This window comes from Scophthalmus maximus, chromosome 22 (assembly GCF_022379125.1).
Source record: "Scophthalmus maximus strain ysfricsl-2021 chromosome 22, ASM2237912v1, whole genome shotgun sequence".
In the NCBI taxonomy this organism is placed as follows: Eukaryota; Metazoa; Chordata; class Actinopteri; order Pleuronectiformes; family Scophthalmidae; genus Scophthalmus; species Scophthalmus maximus.
In genome coordinates, this window is record NC_061536.1 from 2,575,735 (window position 1) to 2,594,840 (window position 19,106).

The 19,106-nt window shown below is 40.0% G+C and overlaps 1 protein-coding gene across 1 annotated transcript; it reads left to right on the forward strand.

Moving 5' to 3' along the window:
• Positions 1–6,940: 6,940 nt before the first annotated feature.
• On the forward strand, positions 6,941–17,510 carry LOC118291758 (homeobox protein MOX-2). Its single transcript, XM_035620135.2, has 3 exons — positions 6,941–7,764; positions 11,271–11,443; positions 16,401–17,510. The coding sequence occupies exons 1-3, from the start codon at positions 7,296–7,298 to the stop codon at positions 16,626–16,628; spliced, it is 870 nt and encodes a 289-aa protein (XP_035476028.1). The 5' UTR covers positions 6,941–7,295; the 3' UTR covers positions 16,629–17,510.
• Positions 17,511–19,106: the final 1,596 nt, after the last annotated feature.

Here is a 19,106-nt window from a genome sequence, read left to right on the forward strand (position 1 = left end):
GTTTTTTATGAGTTTTGTAAAAAAAAAAAGAAGAAGCAGTTTTGGTTTTGTCCATATATTGTCAGCTTACTGTCCTTTGTTCTGGACAAGAAGATTCTCTAAACTCACAACTGTTGATATAAATATATATCAACAGTTCATATCAGACTCTGCAGAATCCACCGCAATCGGGAGATCATTTTTTCCCCCAGTTTTCAGGATCGGAACTGCGAACTCCGGTGGCTACATCAGCGTTTGCCTCATCCAAGCTGGAAACTGGCAGCACAGACTGAAATAAGAGCTGTGTTTATATTGAGCCTGAAGGTGTCCAAAAAAGAATGGATTCACTTTCACACAGAGCCACGGGGATTTTATCAGCAGAGTTCACTGTCAGCGGCGATGCAGAAGTTCACTTTCACAGTGTCAGTGTCCTCGACGTTACAAGAGAAACCAAACCTGCTCAAACATATGAAAAACAAGTTAAAAACATCACGTGTGTTGCTCCACACGCGTGTTTTTCATGAATCATGTTCCTTTGAAGAGGTCAGTCTCACTTAGTGTGAAAATGTCACCGCTCATTTACAATGAAAACAGGGATTCTGGGTACTGCTGCACACTGCTCTCTCACCACAGGCCCGGCAACGCGCCGCAGTCGGCTCCTAGTGTTTACAGCACAACCTCGACTGCAATCCTCAACGCAAGAAACTGATTGGTTCTCCTGATTACAGAACAACACTCTCCCGACATGTGGTTTGCATATATACGGGTAGCAGGCCACACCTCAGCTTAATTGCTTTCACTGGGCCTCAGACCAGTATCGCTGCTGCGAGAGAACTTCTTAATTCTGGGTTTCAGCCGAGAGATTTTAGTCTCCCAAGATGATTGAGCTGTACTGAAAAGAACAGCAACGTCAACGTTTTTATTTTAAGTCTTTTGAAACACCAAACTGTGACGATGACAAATGTTTCAGCTTCTGCTTTGCTCAGCATGGAGTCAGAGTGATTGTGTCACAATATGGTTTCTTGAACCAGGTAAGTAAAGAAAAAACAGCATTAAAGAAACAAAAAAGTTAAAAAAATAAAAGGAGAGGCAACATTTAAGATTAAATGAGAAATAATATGTATTCTATTGTGCTTTTCTACACTAAAAATACTATGAGACTAACACATCATATTTTTATAAAAACAAAAAGAAAAACACCAGGATTGAAATCTATGCCTCCAGAAAGTCTCTGCCATGTCAGATTTAAAATAGTAGAAACTTAAAGAGGGAGATGGCACATTTGTGGGAAATATTTGTGAACATTATGTTTCTTTCTGTGATTTCAGGGAGCAATCTTTTTTTCCCCAGAACAACCACATTACACTGATCCATGTTCTCTGAGCTCTTTGAGCGTTCAGTCAGAGGACTTACATATACAGTACACAAACAGTCATATACCGTTTAGTCATTTCACAGAAATCTGTGGGAAAACTGACCTATGACCTTTACATTATGAACAGACTATAGTGTTATATGTGAAGCACAACAGCAGAGGGCAGTATCAGAACATCCAATAATGTGGAAGTGGAAGGAGACAGAAGAGCCCATCCTTCACGTCTTCCAAAAATAATATTAAACTGTACTCTTATAATATCAAAGATATGTGTGGATAATGTCGGATAAACGTTGAAAAAAACCCATATCTATATTCAGGTCAATTATTGTAACGTTCATTACTTGAACACAAAGCCAATATTTGTAGCTTCAGAGCCTCCATTCCTCAGTTTGCCAGTATGTTCATTATTGTGGTTTGCGTTACATGTCCTTTGAGCAGTTTTTGGTGGATTGTTTTGTTTCTCGGTGGACTTTATTGTTCATAATTGTTTGTGCCTCTTTTTGATGTAAAGTAACTTTCTTGTGATCCACGGTCTTGTACATCTTCAGCTGGGTATTTCCTGTTTTATGTCACTTCCTGTCGTCCTGCGTCTTATTTGGTCACTCGTTTGTTTTCTTGCCTTTTCCCTTGATTGTCTGCACCTGTTCCTAATGCATCTCACCTGTGTTCAATTAGCTCCGCCCTCCTCTATATATAGCCCTTGTGCCTCCCGTTGTTCTGGTTCGTCTGTTGAGTTCCGTGTCAGCGCTGCAGTGTGTTGCTCTGTTCCCTGCCGTTCCCTGAGTTGGAGTTTACTTTCTCCTTTAAAGACCAGAAGTTTTTTGGGGGGTTTTTTTGTTCCTTTTTTTAATAAATACTCCTAACCTGCATTTTGGGTCCTGCTGCAACCGCACCCTGACAATATATGTCCTGTATGGATGAATACCCATTGAAATCAGACAAAAGTGTGATAGTGCTGTGTAGTCCAATGCAGTGGCACTTAAAACCACCTCAAATCAACTGTCTTCTTTCTTTTTTAAACTAAACAAAATGGAACAAAACCATAACTCGTGTCTCCTTTGATGGAAATTCAGGTTAACAAAATAAAATAAAACCAGAGGTTATGAATGTAAAACCAAAATTGAGATATAAAGCTAAGATACAATTCATTGCAAATAACTTACAATAAATTGAAATTTTTTGGAGAACAGCTACAATGAATTGAAATGTCCCAGCACTACAGCAGAAGGTTGTTTCAATATATCTATTTTTTAAATATATGGTATTTGACAACAATTTAACATGACAAAGATTTTTCCAGTAAAACATTTGTAATTTATTTTTAGAAAAGAGCCATGATATTATATGATTAGAGACATGGAATTTTGAATGTTTGTCATATTTCACATCTTTTTATGTTTGATCATTTTATGTTTGACAGACATTACAATTTCTTATTTCAATAATAAAATACGGATGATGAACTACAAAGTAATGGGAGTAAAGTTGCAGCTTTTCGAAGTAACAGGACAACATATCTGAAAGTGTTCATGTTGATGATGTTCATAATTTCCCTCTACTGTTTTATTTTTCTCACACAGCGACAGGCTGCATTTTACATGATACACGTGTTGAGCCCCATCACAACAACAAAGTCCACTCCAGAGTCCAGAGTCAACTCTTCACAACTGCTCTGCATGTGGAAAGGTGACATTCATACACGTCATTACAAAAGCACACAGCCATGAAAGAGCATTTTAATAAATAAAACATGAGTTCAAAAAAACATTAGTCTCTGATAAACTTTCTAAACCACACATCCTGCTGAAAAAAAAATTTCAACTTATTCCATTACAATTTAGCAACACTAACATCACGACTAATGCATCAGAATTCCCAGTATTTTTATTTTCTTTGAATTGAATCTGAATTAGATAAATTAAGAAAAAAACCTTTTCAAAACTAAAATTGGTCTGTTCCTCCTGCTGCAAACTGTTTGACCAGCACTGTTCCAAACACCCATCAGACACTCCACTGGCATCAACGCGCAGCAATATCTTTTTTCGTTCTTTTTTCCTCACCATTGTGTGCAATACTACACTTCATGTGAGCGACATGCACTGTTATTCTTCCGAGACAATGTTCAAAAGCACTGCTGTAATATCACGTTTAATGATAGGTCAAAAAGCTTATTGTCAATCAGTAGGCTTGTTCCAGATGAAAGCAGCAGCAGATGGCAGAGGCAAAACTCTGCAGGCAAGGTGTGTTAAAAAAAAGTTCAACTTAATTGTATCTTATCTTGGTCCAAATTCTATGATGAGTTTGTAAACTCATCATGGAATTTGTTTTCCCCTTGGTTCAATTTCTTTTCACATGGAGAAAAATCCAAGCGAACCAAAATGCATCGCTGCAAACCATATGCGGATGTTTACTCCACTTATTGGCAGACGTGTCTCATACTGGAAGAGAGCACTTTGTTCTCCGCTGTAAGTCCATGTGAAAACTTGATTCGTTCACCAGCTATCTGCTACAGTTTGCGTTCTCCCACCAAAAACCCCCAATGGAGAGCACGCCTGGCTACAGGAGCCACTTAGCTCAAAGTTGTGAGGCGCACCAGGTCGCCGGGTCAGACTGAGGTCGAATCACTTTCCCTCCAGAGTTAGTTTGGGACTGGGCCGAGACCACCTCCTCTGACGGGTGTCTGTTGGGTTCGTTGTCTGCACCCGAGGACGATTACTGTGTTCACACCCGGCCAAATGAATCATGCCAAGGGATAAAAACAATCCGGCGTCCATTTTAACCAGACCAAAAAAGGGCAGGTGTGAAAATACCCTTAATAAATATTGTCCTGTAGAGGCCCATGCCAGTATGTTCATTACAGAAAAAGGGGGGAAACAGCTTCTCTGTCTATCCAAAATCAACAGTGGTCTTGTTTTTTTCTTTGTCATTGGGATTTCTGCATTTGTGAAGCTGACACAGCCAGATTACGTGATAATATTAATAAGACAAATACACAGTCTAGTGTTTCAGCTCACACACACGCACACACACATGCACAGACACACACACACACACACACACACACACACACACGCAGACACACAAACACTAATGACAGTAGCTTGAAGTGAGCTCACCTGAAGAAAACTTCCTCTCCCGAGGGAGCTGTCAAACTTCAGGTGAGAAATGATTGGAGCCTTGTGGTGCTGACACACGAGGAGCGGGGAGCAACACATCGGCCCCCGAAGGCCGAGCTGAGCTGCTGCTGCTCGGCTGCATCAAAATGAAACCATATGAGCGTCAACACGCACAGTGGGCGTACGCCCGCGGATTACTTTACACAGCTACTAATTATCCTAATTTGTTAGGTAAACACAGTGTTTTGCTGCGGGACCTTGAAACAGGACCACCGGATGAGTTGCATGTGCAGCGCAGGACTGAGTGAGCCCCCAACCCTGCTGCAGCTTTAAGTCCGTTTGTCCGAGCAGCTCCCATCAGTTCCTCATGTGTCTCCTCTGTCCCACTTTTCACCGCTTCATGTGTGTGGTTCATCTGCTGCTGTCAATTCAGTTTTAAAGCAGAACTCACATATTGATACTTCCTCCTCAGGCACGCAGATGTGTATATTTGTAGAGATGCTTCAGCAGGGACAGTCAAGCAGTGAACTAAAGCTTACTGATGAACCTCCTCTTCCACCAATATTAAGTGCATTTCCACCACAAATGAGTACTTGCCTTTGAATGACACTGCCAGGGGATAACAAATCACTTCACTCCTCAAGGATTAATAATTTCATTCTAAACATGAGCCAGTGAATAACACATTTCCCTTTCTGTCCATGCCATTGTTGGTTCACAGGATCGTTTTGAACGGTCTCAAAATACTTGGAAATTTGATATGTCATATTGCAGAAAGTCTTGACATTGAGAGTCCAGCAATTTTTTATTTGTGGACGTCGATGCGGAGATAGGATCATTTTAGTTGCAGAAGTAATGTGTGATTAAAGCATCTTTCAAATTATTTTGAGCAGATAACTGGACAAGACTTGAAACTTTTGGCCGATTTTTACCCCTGCTGCAAAGTGGTTTTGCTAGTTTTGCATCCATCTATGCATCCATCTATGCGTCCATCAAAGCACCAATGGGTGTTTTGGTCTTAAAATGACGTGTGGTCAGGGGCTTGTTGGTTAGTTGACCATTGCACTTTTGACCAACAAAAAACTGGTCTTAAGTCAATGGTGCAGTGTTTTACTGTTGTTGTTTTTTTTTGACCAATGTGCTCGGAAACAGTTGCCAATGTACTTGTCCAGGAGATGTTACCAACATTATCACTTCTTTGGAAACAAACTAAAAAGCTCTGAACAACTGAGGTGATACTTCTCTGTGGCTTCGTCACTTTGACTTTAACATTACACAGTCATTTAATCCATTCCATTGTTAATGTAAAAATGATTGATTCAGTGATGCTTTGTTCTAACGTGTGTATAACAGAACAGACTTTGTTCAGGGTTGTGTATAACTGTATTAGACTGGAAAAAAAGAAGAAACACGCCTGTTTTAAGTTAAGTCTAGAGTCCTTGTAGGCAAGTCCAAGTCAAGCCACTAATCTTAAAGAACAAAGTGCAAGTCAATTACATACTGTCTCGGAAATCACGACCACAGAATATGAACATTCTCTTTTCAAATCTGTGGTTGTAACTACATAAATAAATAGTCAAGTGTAGGCTATGCAAGGCATTTCTGTTCTGAGATTTTCCAAGGTCAAAATAGCAGCCTTTCAGATTTCTAGTCAAGTGTTTAGGGAGACAAAGTTCAGTCCAGTCTTCACCAAGAAATCTGTAAAGTAGACTCTTTAGGATGAAGAGTCTCAAGATAAATCTACTCTTTAGGGAAGCAAGTTTTTGGAAGAAGTTGGAAAGTTTCAAGTCAAGTCCTTAAGTAGACAAATCTAGTTAACATATCAGAATTAAGTCCATTTTTCTAATCCAATGAGTCTTTAGTCAAGTCTTCAGAGAGACAATTTAAGGTTACATTGAGTCTTTAGAGAGAGACGTGTTGATCAATCTGAGTCACTAGGGAGATACATCTTTAGTGGAGTGGAATCTTTAGGGAACAAGACCTCAAGTCATGTTGAGTTTTAAATATGTCAAGTCAAGTAGTTGGAAAATCAACCGCAATTATCTAGAAAAATCTGAGTTGGATCTTACAAGGTTATATCATCTCTGTCACTGTACTTGCAATAATTTCACCAAATGCAACCAAATATTGTGTCACTTTTAACTGTCACTTTTAAATCAACAGAATAACAGAGAATGAAAAATCAGTTCTCCGGCGCTGCATCAGAAAAGCAAACAGCTGATGCGGCGCAGTTCCTGCAAAAGTTTCAGCAGAAGTTTCAAACAACTCAGGCTCCAAAATAAGTTGCCCAAATTTCCCGAGGCATTGCTGTAGGAATGGTTCAGATTTATTGAGCATTGCATTTTGGAGGATGATCACATGCATGTGGTCAGTAGCAGTGAGCCAGAGACCCAGCCTACATCTCAAATTTCACCCTATATATAACCCCCCCCCCCTCCTCCTCCACCCTCCCTCCGTCTCCAGCACAACTTCCCTGGAATCGCCCACTTCTTCCACACTGGTCCTGGCGTTCTCCGCTGTCATCTGAGATCCTCCTCAGCTTCTCAGTGTTTACCCACCATCTGCCTGGCAACCGTCTGAGAGCCCAGGATTACCAGAGGCCTTCTCTTTCAACACCACCATCTCCGCCTTCCTTCAGCTGGGTTTCTCTTGGAATTAGGGGGGTCTGGAGGTCTGAGCTGAGAGGGGCTGCAGAGGAGAGCTGGGTCTGAGGCTGCCCACATCCCTGATTCTTTCTTTCTCTTCTTTTGCTTGCTTGTTATTTCGAGAGTTTTTTGTTGAAAGTCACAGGAGGAGTGGGGGTTTGGAGGACACCCCGAACCATGGATCACTCTCTGTTTGGTTGTCTACGTAGCCCTCATGCCCCGGCCCAGGGTCTCCACCCTGCCATCACCCAATCACCGCTGACCCTGCACGGCCGGAGTGACCACGTCTCCTACCTGGACCTACCCAGCTCCTCGCCTCCCTGTGGCTTCCCTGGAGGAGAGGACAGTGGGTTGTTTGCCAGTGCAGCCCACCAGGGCCACCTGCCCCATCCTCAGCACCCAGCCAGCTGGCCCGTCCCCCCACAGATGCTCTTGCCAAACATTCGGAACAATGTATGCCTGCCGCTGCTGGAGGCCATGGCCCCAGAACTGTGCTCTGAGGGGCCCAACTTGTGTGGCACCAACCCCGGTTTGGGCAGTGGTGACCCCACGGGGGTGTCATGTGGTCCTGGGGAGTACGGCCAGCAGAGTGTGTCTTCAGAGGACCTGGTTAGAAGGAACAGAAAGGGCAAGAATGATAGCTCTGGTAAGATGAAGTAGTTGTTTAATAATGCATTTAGTTTTGTGCAGTTCCCCAACAATCTGCGCTGTTTTTGTTGACATGAAAATATCCTTTTCTCAATTTTGCAAAATGTAACTCTTTTTTTGTAGAACCAGTTCCCTGAATTAATTAAGGTATTCAATTTTACATCCTTTGTGCATACAGCTCCATACAAATGTCCCTTTAAAAGTATCTGGCTTACCTCATGACAGTTTTCTGCTGTTATGCAATGTCATCGTCATCTTAAAAAGTCATGCAGCTTATTGTTGAGGTCTAAACTCTTATTGTTATTAAGATAAGAAAAAAATGCCAGTGTGCTGGAAGAGAATTCCATATTTCCAGTACAAACGTATCAATTTCAAGAAGTGATTCTCACACTTTCTGGATTTGTGTGATCAACTTTAGTATGTCCTGATTTCTAAAACTTAAAAAAAAAAAAAAAAAAATATTTACACTATTGTTCTTGTTTGAAGAGTAAAGGTATGCTAGCTGAATTTGTGACCAAAAACTTTTTGCAATGAAGAAGTGAATACTATTTTCTTTTTACTATGAATACCTGATTCCTTATATATTATAAACTGTCATATATTCAGACCAGGACTTTTCTGAACTTTACATGTAAACTGTGTGCCAATTACTATTAGTATTTCCAAACCGCTTTAAACCTAAATTCAATTCCAAAGTAAATACTGGCTTAAGTCTAACATATGTTAGACCTTGAAATGTAACAACTTAAACAATACGATTATTATTCATGTACGAGTAGAACAGATCAACAGGGGATATGGAAGCCATCTTAAGCCTCCCTTTTAATCATGTTTAGCTCACAAGCATATTTCTCTCAAAATATTTAAAAAGATTAACTTAATACATTGATCATGATTATATAAACTCAGCACTCCAAACATGTTTTGCCTGATAAAGAAAAAAGGTGCCATATATGCTAGAATGTTTACTTGATAAATACTGCATGTATAAAATGAACTCTGTATCGTATTTAAAAAAAAAAAAAAAAAATTATAATGGCAGTCACAAATGACTTGTACAATATTTCATGTTAACTGACAAAAAAAAAAAATCGAGAATTCTAAAAATAGACACTGCAAAAAAAAAGCAATTAAGTGGAGGAAATATTTCTTAAATAAGCACAATTTTCTGTCAAAAGAAAAAAGGAAAGTTTCACTTTCCAAGATTTTTATAATAGTAGTGAAAAAATAAACTCGTCACACAAGTAAAACAGACAAAAAAAAAAAAGCATTCTGTATATTGACCTGGTTTTAAGGATTTAATCTAATTTAGATTTCATTTTTTTGCCGTGGAGCTAAATCACGATTCTCCAGAATCTGTAATCTAGTGTTAATAATAGTTGATTTTAATGAGGAAGATCTGCAGTTGACTGCTTTGCTGTTAGGTGTGTCATTCAGCTAAGCCAGACTACGGATAAGGAACCCAGTCAGGGTCCGTTAAAATGCACTTAGGGGTCATCAAAAATGTCTTAAAAAAATTAAAAAATAAAAATAAACAAAATAAACAAAACTTTGCCATCAATTGACAACTTTACAACTAACCATGGATGGAGATTCAGTTTAGGACTAAAAGAGAAGTTTGTGCGACAGAAAAGATTACAATAACAAATAGATTTTTCTAACTAAGATAATGCAGATTAATATAAGGCTTTTAAGCCAATGTGAATAAGAAACCCTTTAAATGCTAATAAAAATGGAAATACCACCACCAAGTGTTTTTAACTGTAAATATTCCCTCTCCAGGTTGTTAAAATCCCAGCTCCTTACCACAGAGGTCATGACCTCAATGTCGTCTGTGGCACCTATGACCCTGAACTCATTCATTTGCACTGTTGGTGAGACTCAATGATGAAATAGTGGAGGTGACGGTGAAAGTGCAAGTCATATATCAGAAGCATAAAACTTAACTTCCAGACATAAATTTCAAAATCATACATCTGCGCAAATATGCTCCACATGAACAGCGAGGACACAAAATCATCTGCAGGATATATCCACCAGATTTAAAAGCAGGCTCCATATCATATCATTTCAACTCCGCTCACAAGCAGTGCAGAGCGGGGTGCCAAATGGAGAACTTTCCGATTCCCCCGACGCAATGTCCCAGCCAGGACAGAGGGAGCCCTGAAAGACAGATTGAAAACTTTGAAAGGATATGCTGAGGCTGCCAGCAGCCAAACCCAAATCCAATTTCCTAACTCTAACTTCATTGGCACTTAGAGAAACCACAGCTCTTTTATTCTTTCTTTCTTTCTTTCTTTCTTTCTTTCTGAAAAAGGATCTAGTGATGAAATATACATAGTTATAGGATTATACTGCCACAAAGAGCGGTCTGTGTGGAACCTGAGGCTAAAAACGATGACCTCATTATTTATGGACTGCTCTGATTTTAACTGTCAGTGACTGAAAAAAACAAATCAGCGGTAATTTAAAAGACTAAACTAACATGCCAAATAATAACAACAACAACAATAATACTAAGATAATGACACAAACCATTTATGTCAGGACAGACAGTCGCTCTTTGCTTTACTGTGCCTTGTCAGCACATCCAGCACTTACACCACTAATAAATTGTCAGCTGGACTGATACACTGCAGACTAAAGAAATTATTATTTATTGTTTTTTTTCCACTATGAAGGAATGCTCTGTTCATTTTCACCATAAACATATGAAATTGATGCTTTAATCATGCATGACAGTGATTTGGGGGTAAACACGATTTCACACTTTAAGCAAAAAACAATTAGGGAAAATCTTACCTCTTGAAATTTATATAAACTTGCTTTTACCTTTATTTTGAAATGTCCAGGTAAAATTTCTAAGACACCACAATTCATAGTTGTAAAGGATAATTCCAGTTTCTTTAAGTTCTGCTGTTACTTTGGGTAACAACAAATTCCTATCCTCCTATTAGATCATACTCATCAAGTTTATTGCTAAGATTTCACTAATATGCTTCCAAAAAAAAAGACACTGATGTTGGATGATTTGGCAAAACCCAAATTAAGAAAATCCTTAAAAAATCCTTTCTGCACTATGACTTTTTGACTATGGCATGGAAAAGGCTGAGCAAAGACTGTGGGTGTGGAAAATGAAATAAAAAAACAAAAAAAAAATATCAGAGTTGGAATAAACAGGATGTTTCATTTGTATTTTAGATGTATTAATCTCGAACAAGACTGTGTCTAAATAGCGTTTTCAGCCACAGCATTTAAACCAGTCACCGATGTATTTGCAGTACAAGGTAATTGGTGCTCCAAAGCCTTGCGTTTATTTTTTTCTTCAAATGAGCCCCTGCAATTTATCAACGCCACCATCCCCTAATTTTTTCAACCCCGCTCTTTTTGTTCTTTCTCCACCTCCCTATTTTTTTCATCCCCCCTCCCCCTTTTTTTTGTTCCCCCCCCCCTCTGTTTTGGAGACTCAACTGTGGCTGGAAAATGTTCTGTTTTTCATTTCAGAGTCCCAAGACAGGAGTTATAAGTCAGACATGAATGGCAAGCCCAGGAAGGAGCGCACAGCCTTCACCAAAGAACAGATCCGAGAACTGGAGTCCGAGTTTGCACACCACAACTATTTGACCAGACTGAGACGCTACGAAATAGCCGTCAACCTCGACCTCACGGAACGACAAGTACGGTACCTGCTGAATGACTGTTACTCCGTGTGAGGACAGAAGGAGGAGGAAACAGGGGCAGCAGTACAAATAGCCATCAAAACCTCATTAGCTAACGTGCTCCATGGCATGAAATACAATTAAAGGAGGATTAAATGAGCCATGACTTTTATTGACATCCTTTGGCAACCATTAGGTATTGCAACAAAGTCAACAAGCCTCACTGACAACACTTGAGTCATAGTTTGACACTGGGGAGTTATAAAACTTGATTTTAAAGCAGATTGCCAAAGGATGTAATAAATCACCACTGCAATACTGCTGTCAGTCTTTGGCCTCTCAACAAGAATTTTACACCTTCATCCTTTGTAGATTAAATGTGCTGTGGTGCGGTTCAGTTGTGGAACAGGGAGGAGAAGGACTCTGACACTCTGGTTGGGGTCAACAATCTCATGAACTTTGTGTCTGATAAAAGCGACATTTGTACATTCAATCTTTTAAAAGGTTAGAATAATAAATACACTGTAACAAAGTATGGGTTTAGACCAATTATTTGCAAAAAATAGATGGAGATGAGGTGACGTACGAGGGATGGACTGAGGGTCTGGTGGGACGGTTCAGGGACAAAGAGATGTGAGGTGAGGGTTGAGGGATTAAGGGAAGGCGGGTGAAGGAAGGAATTAGGGTCCTGGATGGATAGATGGGGAAGTTGATGGACCGGTTTTGGTTGGTAGTGGGAATATGGCATTGGTCCAGGGGGGTAGAAACTCTGAGCCCGGCGTCCACTAACTGGAAGTTATAGTAAGGTACGTATGACTGATGTCTGATTGAAAGAGCTTTGTGTAGAGCAGCGCTGTTAGAATGTGTGTTTGACTCAGTTAAAGACATGCACTGGGAGGTGTTTCATTTAGCGGTAAGACAGGAAGCAGTGGTCAACTGTCGGCTGATCGAAAGCTACACACAGTTACCCTTGCAAAGATCTGTGAGCTGTGAATTTTACATTTTGTATTTTGTTTGGAGGAAATAGAAGCAGTCCTGTGGCCAGGCAGCTGTCAGTGTTCTTTAGGGGTTGAAATTACCTTTCACCACAAATCACCCATTTTGCTGTTGTTATTCAAGCGGCGCTGAATATGCAGATATTTGAGGGATTGAACTGTGCCATATTGTGTGATCCAAAATGTGTTCTTACAAAAATTTGTTCATTCGCTTACATTCAGAGCATGGATATGGGTCTCATGTCTACCAGGTGAAGAACAGGCCTCCAGAGTCAGGACGAGCTTAGCAAGAAGTGGTCACACCTCAATCATTAATAAACACACTGTACCCCATTAATCCACATGTGAAAATGACATTCTGTAGTTTGGTTTTAGGTGAGTTGTAACCTCAGGTCACATACACTCAGCTGGCAGTTGATAAGGTAAAGTGTATCTGGATTAAATAGTGATGTAGAAGTCCGGAGTCCGGACAAATATCTATAAAACGCCAAAATGTCCTGATTTTTGTTGAACTATATTGTGTCATATACATATGCTGTGTCTGGTTATTTTAGCATAACTTCATTGAAATAAATGGGCTTTGGTAAAATAATATAAACGGTTCCCCAAAGCAGTTTCAATGAAAATACATATACAGGGCGGCAGACGATGATAGGCCAGCTCGGTCAGGGGAGAAACCAATGACCAGCCATGGTTGAAACCAATTAGCCACTTAACACCTGGAGAGAAAATACAGAGGGAGAGGGGGGGAAACAAGATGGGAAAGAAAAAAGTCAAGCACTGACCCTGCCTGGCATGTAACAGTATTCATGAGCTGACCTCCCTGACAGTAGCCTGTCTTGGCTGGTTGGTTCTGATTAGAACCTCTACACCTCACTTCCCTGTAGCTTTTTTTTGTATATATATATGCTATACATTTATGTATATAAATGCTGGAATAATTTCTTGATGAACAACAGAGAGCCAGATGCTGTGACTGTGTGCGTGATACCAAGTACTCCTGTTTTGTTTTGGTGCCGGTTTACCCATACAGAGAAAAAAAGCATAGATAAACTGTTGTCTCTTACAAAATTAAATCCTCATAAAACCACTAATTGTTGGGTTTTACATTTTTGATGAATTTGATAAATATAGGACATTTAGATGTGTTGGTACTGTAGGTGTTATTTTGAACGTTGGACGGAACAAGGCTTCCAGTCCTAATGCTAAGCTATTCTAACTATGTCGTGACTCAAGGACACAGACAGGCTGATATCATACATACATTCACATACATCATCCATCTCATACATTTGTAAAACCCGTGAAGTCAAAGATTAAGTAATAATTGCTCTAATTGTCTACATTTCCTGCTTAAGCACTGCATTTAGCACCCTCAGTGTTCTGACATTAGCAAAGGGTTGGACGTATGAATTAGTGCCCAAACCGATGTGGATTTGTTGGGCCCATGCCGATATCGATATTAGGTAGTACAACATTTTTGATACCGATACATCGGCCGATTTATATCTATTAAGCTGTCAATGATTCCTTATTATCAAAGCTTTGTGGTAAAAAAAATGTTATTGAGGCTTGAAATTTAAGTTTAACCATAAACTTTATCATTGATAACTATAAATAAAAAGAAAACACAAATACAACCAAATATATAGAACTTGAACTAAGAAAGTAAACATAATTTATGTTACTTAAAATGTCAACATTTTAAGATCTGCTCATATTGGCCAACCAATATATCGGTCGACCTTCTAATATGAATACTCGGAGGCTAGTCGAACACATTCTTTTAAATGTTAGGTGTTAGATGCTATGTTAGTTTGCTGCTGTCATAAGTGGGTGAAGTGACTTCCTGCTGCCTCGTGTCACAGTCCACATGGTTTTCTTAATGCTCACAAAGGAACACTTGTTGGAAGTTGGAGGTAATGTGGATGTGGACGACATCCACAGAGGAAGTTAAAAGTGTTTGGAAACCGTTGTGTGAGAATTGTCACAGTGAAAACTGCTTCGGTGTATTTCTGGAAGGTAGAAGGAATATGTGTCATCTGCATGTCATTTCTGTTCGCACAGTTGGCAGTGGCACACTGAGGAAATATTGCATAGAGGAGATTTGGTTGGCTAGTTCGTGGTTTGAACCTGCCGGCCAGGGACTTTCTGTGTTCAGCTTCCTCCAGCAGTCCAATGACCTGCAGATTAATTGAAGGCTCTAAATTGCCTGTCAGTGTGAATTTGAGCACAGGCCCCGTTCAGACCTGTGATTAACATCCCTCCTGAGAGATCAGATCACCAGAGGACAGCTCCGATGTTCATCTGTTCACACTTGTGATCGGATCTCACTTCCATGCTCTATAGTTACATACCGCTGCCTATAGTACCAAGGATTTGGAGTCATGGGTTTTTACATTTTTGCTCTGGCAGGGGAAAACTAAAAGTGCACATAGGAGAACATTTTGACTCAAATTTGTCAAATATGAGTCAAAATGTACTAATAAACAATAATCAGTGACTCACTGGCCATAATATTTACTGTAAAGATTACAGGTGTCAAATGTAGCCATTTTATTAATGCAGACATTTAAAATTTTCATAACCTGACAACTACAGACATATTTAATAATATGAATGATAGTTGCATTCCCTTTTTGCCATGCAAGTTTCAGGGCCCTTTCAGGGCACTTAAAGGAATACTTTACTGCTGAATTAGTGAATTAAAAAAAAAAAAATTGGTGCAACATGACTATGAAAAAAAGAGGGAGGACTGTATTATTTCTCAATAGGTAAAATAGGGAGGTACCCTACTTCAATTCGACAGTGTCAACAAAAAAGTTTTTGTTGAATGAAAATCAGTAGCTGCTTTCAAATTCATTTCCTACATTCAAATCCTTAGTCAGCTATATTTTGGTCAGCAGATATTTAGTAAAGTAGCCTATGCTATAGATGCTATGTAGTGAAACATACAATGTCACTACTGTGGTTGTGTAATGAAAAAACTGCCTCACTTTGTTATTCAGCCTGGATGGATTTGTGCAAAAATAATCTCATGTAAAGCTTTATCCTAAAATCTGTCACTTCCCGTGTGTGGAGAACATTTGATTCCAGTGTCTTGGAGGATTTCTGTGTACAGTACATATCAATCTTTAGCACTCCACTTTACATTGATCCTCTCCTGCACTTCTGTCCAACAACAACCCCACAGTCTCACTGCCCCCACACGAACAGAGGTCTGTTGGCCAGAACTAATTTGTGTATTGGCTCAGGCAACAGCCCAGGACAACTCACCCAGGATTTTGTTTCTTCCTGTCTGGAGCCCGGTCCCTCAACACTCCCCCTCACATTGGCTGTTCCCCTAAACGTCCCCAGTGGTAGTCTAATAAATCTGTGCTTGAGAGAGTTGATTCTGGATTCTGAGACTCTTAACATCCCTTAACTCCCTTACATTAAATCATGATTGAATTGGCAGGAGTACAGTAGCATCAAATACCTATACCTCAATGTAGGCTTTTTTGTGATCAAACATTTAAGGTCAATTGTGTAGGATTCAAGGGGATCAATTGGCTGAAATTGATTATAATATTTTTACTGGTGTTTTATTTAATGCTTACCAGAAACATTGGAATGATCCCTTTATATCCTAATCGGGAGCAGGTTCTCCCTCCAAAAGAATCTTTCTACAGCAGCCCAGAGTGGACAAACCAATAGTCTTAGTGTTTTTCTGTCACCTTAAGGCTACTTTAGGTTCTCCTACACAGGATTCAGTTTATGTCCACTGTAATTGGTAACAGAGTGGATACCGGATAGGGATACGGATGGTGATGTTTCAGTGGCATCACCAAGCTGACACGTAGGAGTACGGAGTATTGTTATAAATCAGACAATATATGAAACAGATTATCTATTGTGTAATTTATGGCTTTTTCCCTGCTGCTTTGCAATGAAGACTATGTACCGACAGTCATATCTCACAGATTTTTGTTTCCTCGCAGGTGAAGGTGTGGTTTCAGAACAGGAGGATGAAGTGGAAGCGTGTGAAGGGAGGCCAGCAGGGGGCAGCAGCACGGGAGAAAGAACTGGTGAATGTAAAAAAGGGGAGGCTACTGCCATCAGAGCTGTCAGGGGTTGTGGCACTTCAGTGCTTGGCCGGTTCGCCGAGGCGGGTGACCGAGGAGGATAGTCACGACAGTGATCAGAGCTCGGAGCACCCTCCACTATGACCTCCCTTGGTCTTCCTTCTCCGATGGGAACTGTTACTGGACATTGCAGAAACTAAGGAAACATTGGTGACATATGTTCAACTTGCTCTGAGCAAACCCTCTCAACAGACAGTTAAATGAGACTCAGAACATTCCGGTGATGATTTGCTTCGATGAAAACTCTTGGATTTTGCACTGTCGAAGGTTTTCTTACAATCAAATTCTACTGCACTTCTTTGAACAATCAGTACAAAAAATGTTGTTATGTGAAACTGAGCAGATATTATGTTTTTGAATTCAAATAATTTATCGAAATCAAAGCGGTCCCAAGACTGTAACCACTTAAAACCCAAACTTTGCATTGTAACATAGTTTAAAGATGTGTTTATCTTCATGTTTTGCATCGTGCTCTCTCTGAATGTTTACATGCATTTTACTTGCAAAAATCTGGATTTTCATTACAAATAAATAAAGACAAATCCAAATAATGGCTTTGTGCCAATTTCTTTGCATGTGCACATACAACTGGGCAAAGCAACCAACTGCCTGGGCCCTAACAACTATAAAACACAAGAAATGTGTTACTTTAGTACTCATATGTACCAATTTTACAAAATGCTTTCAGGGCCTTTGTCTTTTCCTTTTTATCATTGCCTCTACTTGCTACGGAGTACTGTCTTTATGTAACATTTTTGTTGTTAGACGACCTCTAGTGGCTGCAGTGATTATGACAGAAGCAAAGGAGAAAGTTTGCTGACTTGTCAATAGTCGTTAAATTAGGTTAATCAAATCTATCATTGTAACCATAATAGATCCAGCTTGACAATCCCTGTCTAGCTGTATTGTCAATTTCCAATAGCGAGTCACTGTAGCATCTTGTCTGCCCTGACGGAGTAGCGCTGCCTATAAGACGTATTATATATTTAATACGATTTAATAGGATTTCCATTAACAATGTTTTCACAGTGTTTTATTGAATGCTTTACACTGGTATCACTGCCAATACAAACATTCTCCATTGGAGAAATTGTGAAAATAGCCCCCATGCCTGGAGTTTGTCTTAAGTTTGTCCCCAACACATTAAATCCACCCCTGCAGGATGCGGTTCCTCATGAAGATGTCCTCCTCTTTGTGTCGTCTACAGTATGTGAGTGTGCATTCTAATTCATGAAGCAGTGTCTCGGGCACAAAAGCTGCAGCCTCTAACTTGTAAAAACAGCGGGTGATTCATTCACTTGATTCAACTCAGGCCTTTAGCTGCTTTGTGGCTTTCCAGTTCCCTCAGATGCAGCTCAAAGCTGACTTGTGGTCAAACGCTGTACCCAGTGTTTTCTTTCTGTGCATGTGTTTCATAAGTTCTGAGGAATATCCCTTAAGTTTGGTTCAGTTATTTATAGCCACCATGGGCATTCGATCAAGGATAAGACACTTCGGTAGTCCTGTCAGATCTTTGTCCCGAAGTCGAATAAAGGACACTCAACTGACCACAAATACCTTCCATAACAGTTCACTAATTTGAAAATGAGGATATCTTTCCATTTCAATCATCTTCTTTTGGTACTACCAAACACTTCCAGACATGAGATAAGTAAACAACTACAACTAAATAACCTGTGAATAATGTGAAGGAGTCATAATACATTTTCAACAGCCGCCTCTAAATTTGTCCTGAGACTTTGCCGACAGAAAATGCAAACAACTTGGACAAATAGTCGGAAACATCAATTGTGCTCATTTTCCCTCTGCAGTTGGGCTGGCTGGGAGGCACACAAGACTTGCCAGTGGCCTGACAGGAGTTTGTAGAGCATAGGCTACAGTTCCATCAGTTCTGATCTGCCACTTCTTACGTTACGTTTCAAGCTGGGCAGGTAGTCCTTCACAGAGGGATTCCATAACTGTTCTGCTATTGCCTGGCTGTGCCTTGAGTACCGGCCGGTCAGCAGTTTAGACTCAGGCTAAATGACCTGAGGCAAAGCAGCATCTGGCCTCCCCATCAAGAGGCAATGCGGGTTTACTGGGTCCAAATCTGCATTAACTGACAGCACATAGCAGCTCAGAGTTAAGTATTCCTTATACTTCCTATTTCAATCAGTACACTTTTCAAGAATTCTTCTATGACTATCCGTTCTTCAAGGAGACCTTGGGGTCCTTTTTAACAACCTTAACTTACAGTATACATTTCATGGCGCTAGTGCATTTAGCGCATGTCCAAATCCACTTTTGCTAGTTAAATGGTAGAAAACAAAGTCCGTCTTAAAAGCCAGATGTGTTTGCACCTTGGTGGATAAGTATATCACCGGGGATTTGCCTGATAGTAAGTGAAAATGCTTCTCTGCAAATTAAATAGATTAGCTAGTTCCCTTTTGAATGTACAAAGTGAAAGCACACGACCATACTATCTGCATGTTAAAAAAAATAGATAGTAAGCCTACGAGGGCAAATATTCCGATCTTGATAATGTGCCCCTTAAAGCCCCAGTGTGTCATTTTTGTAATTTTC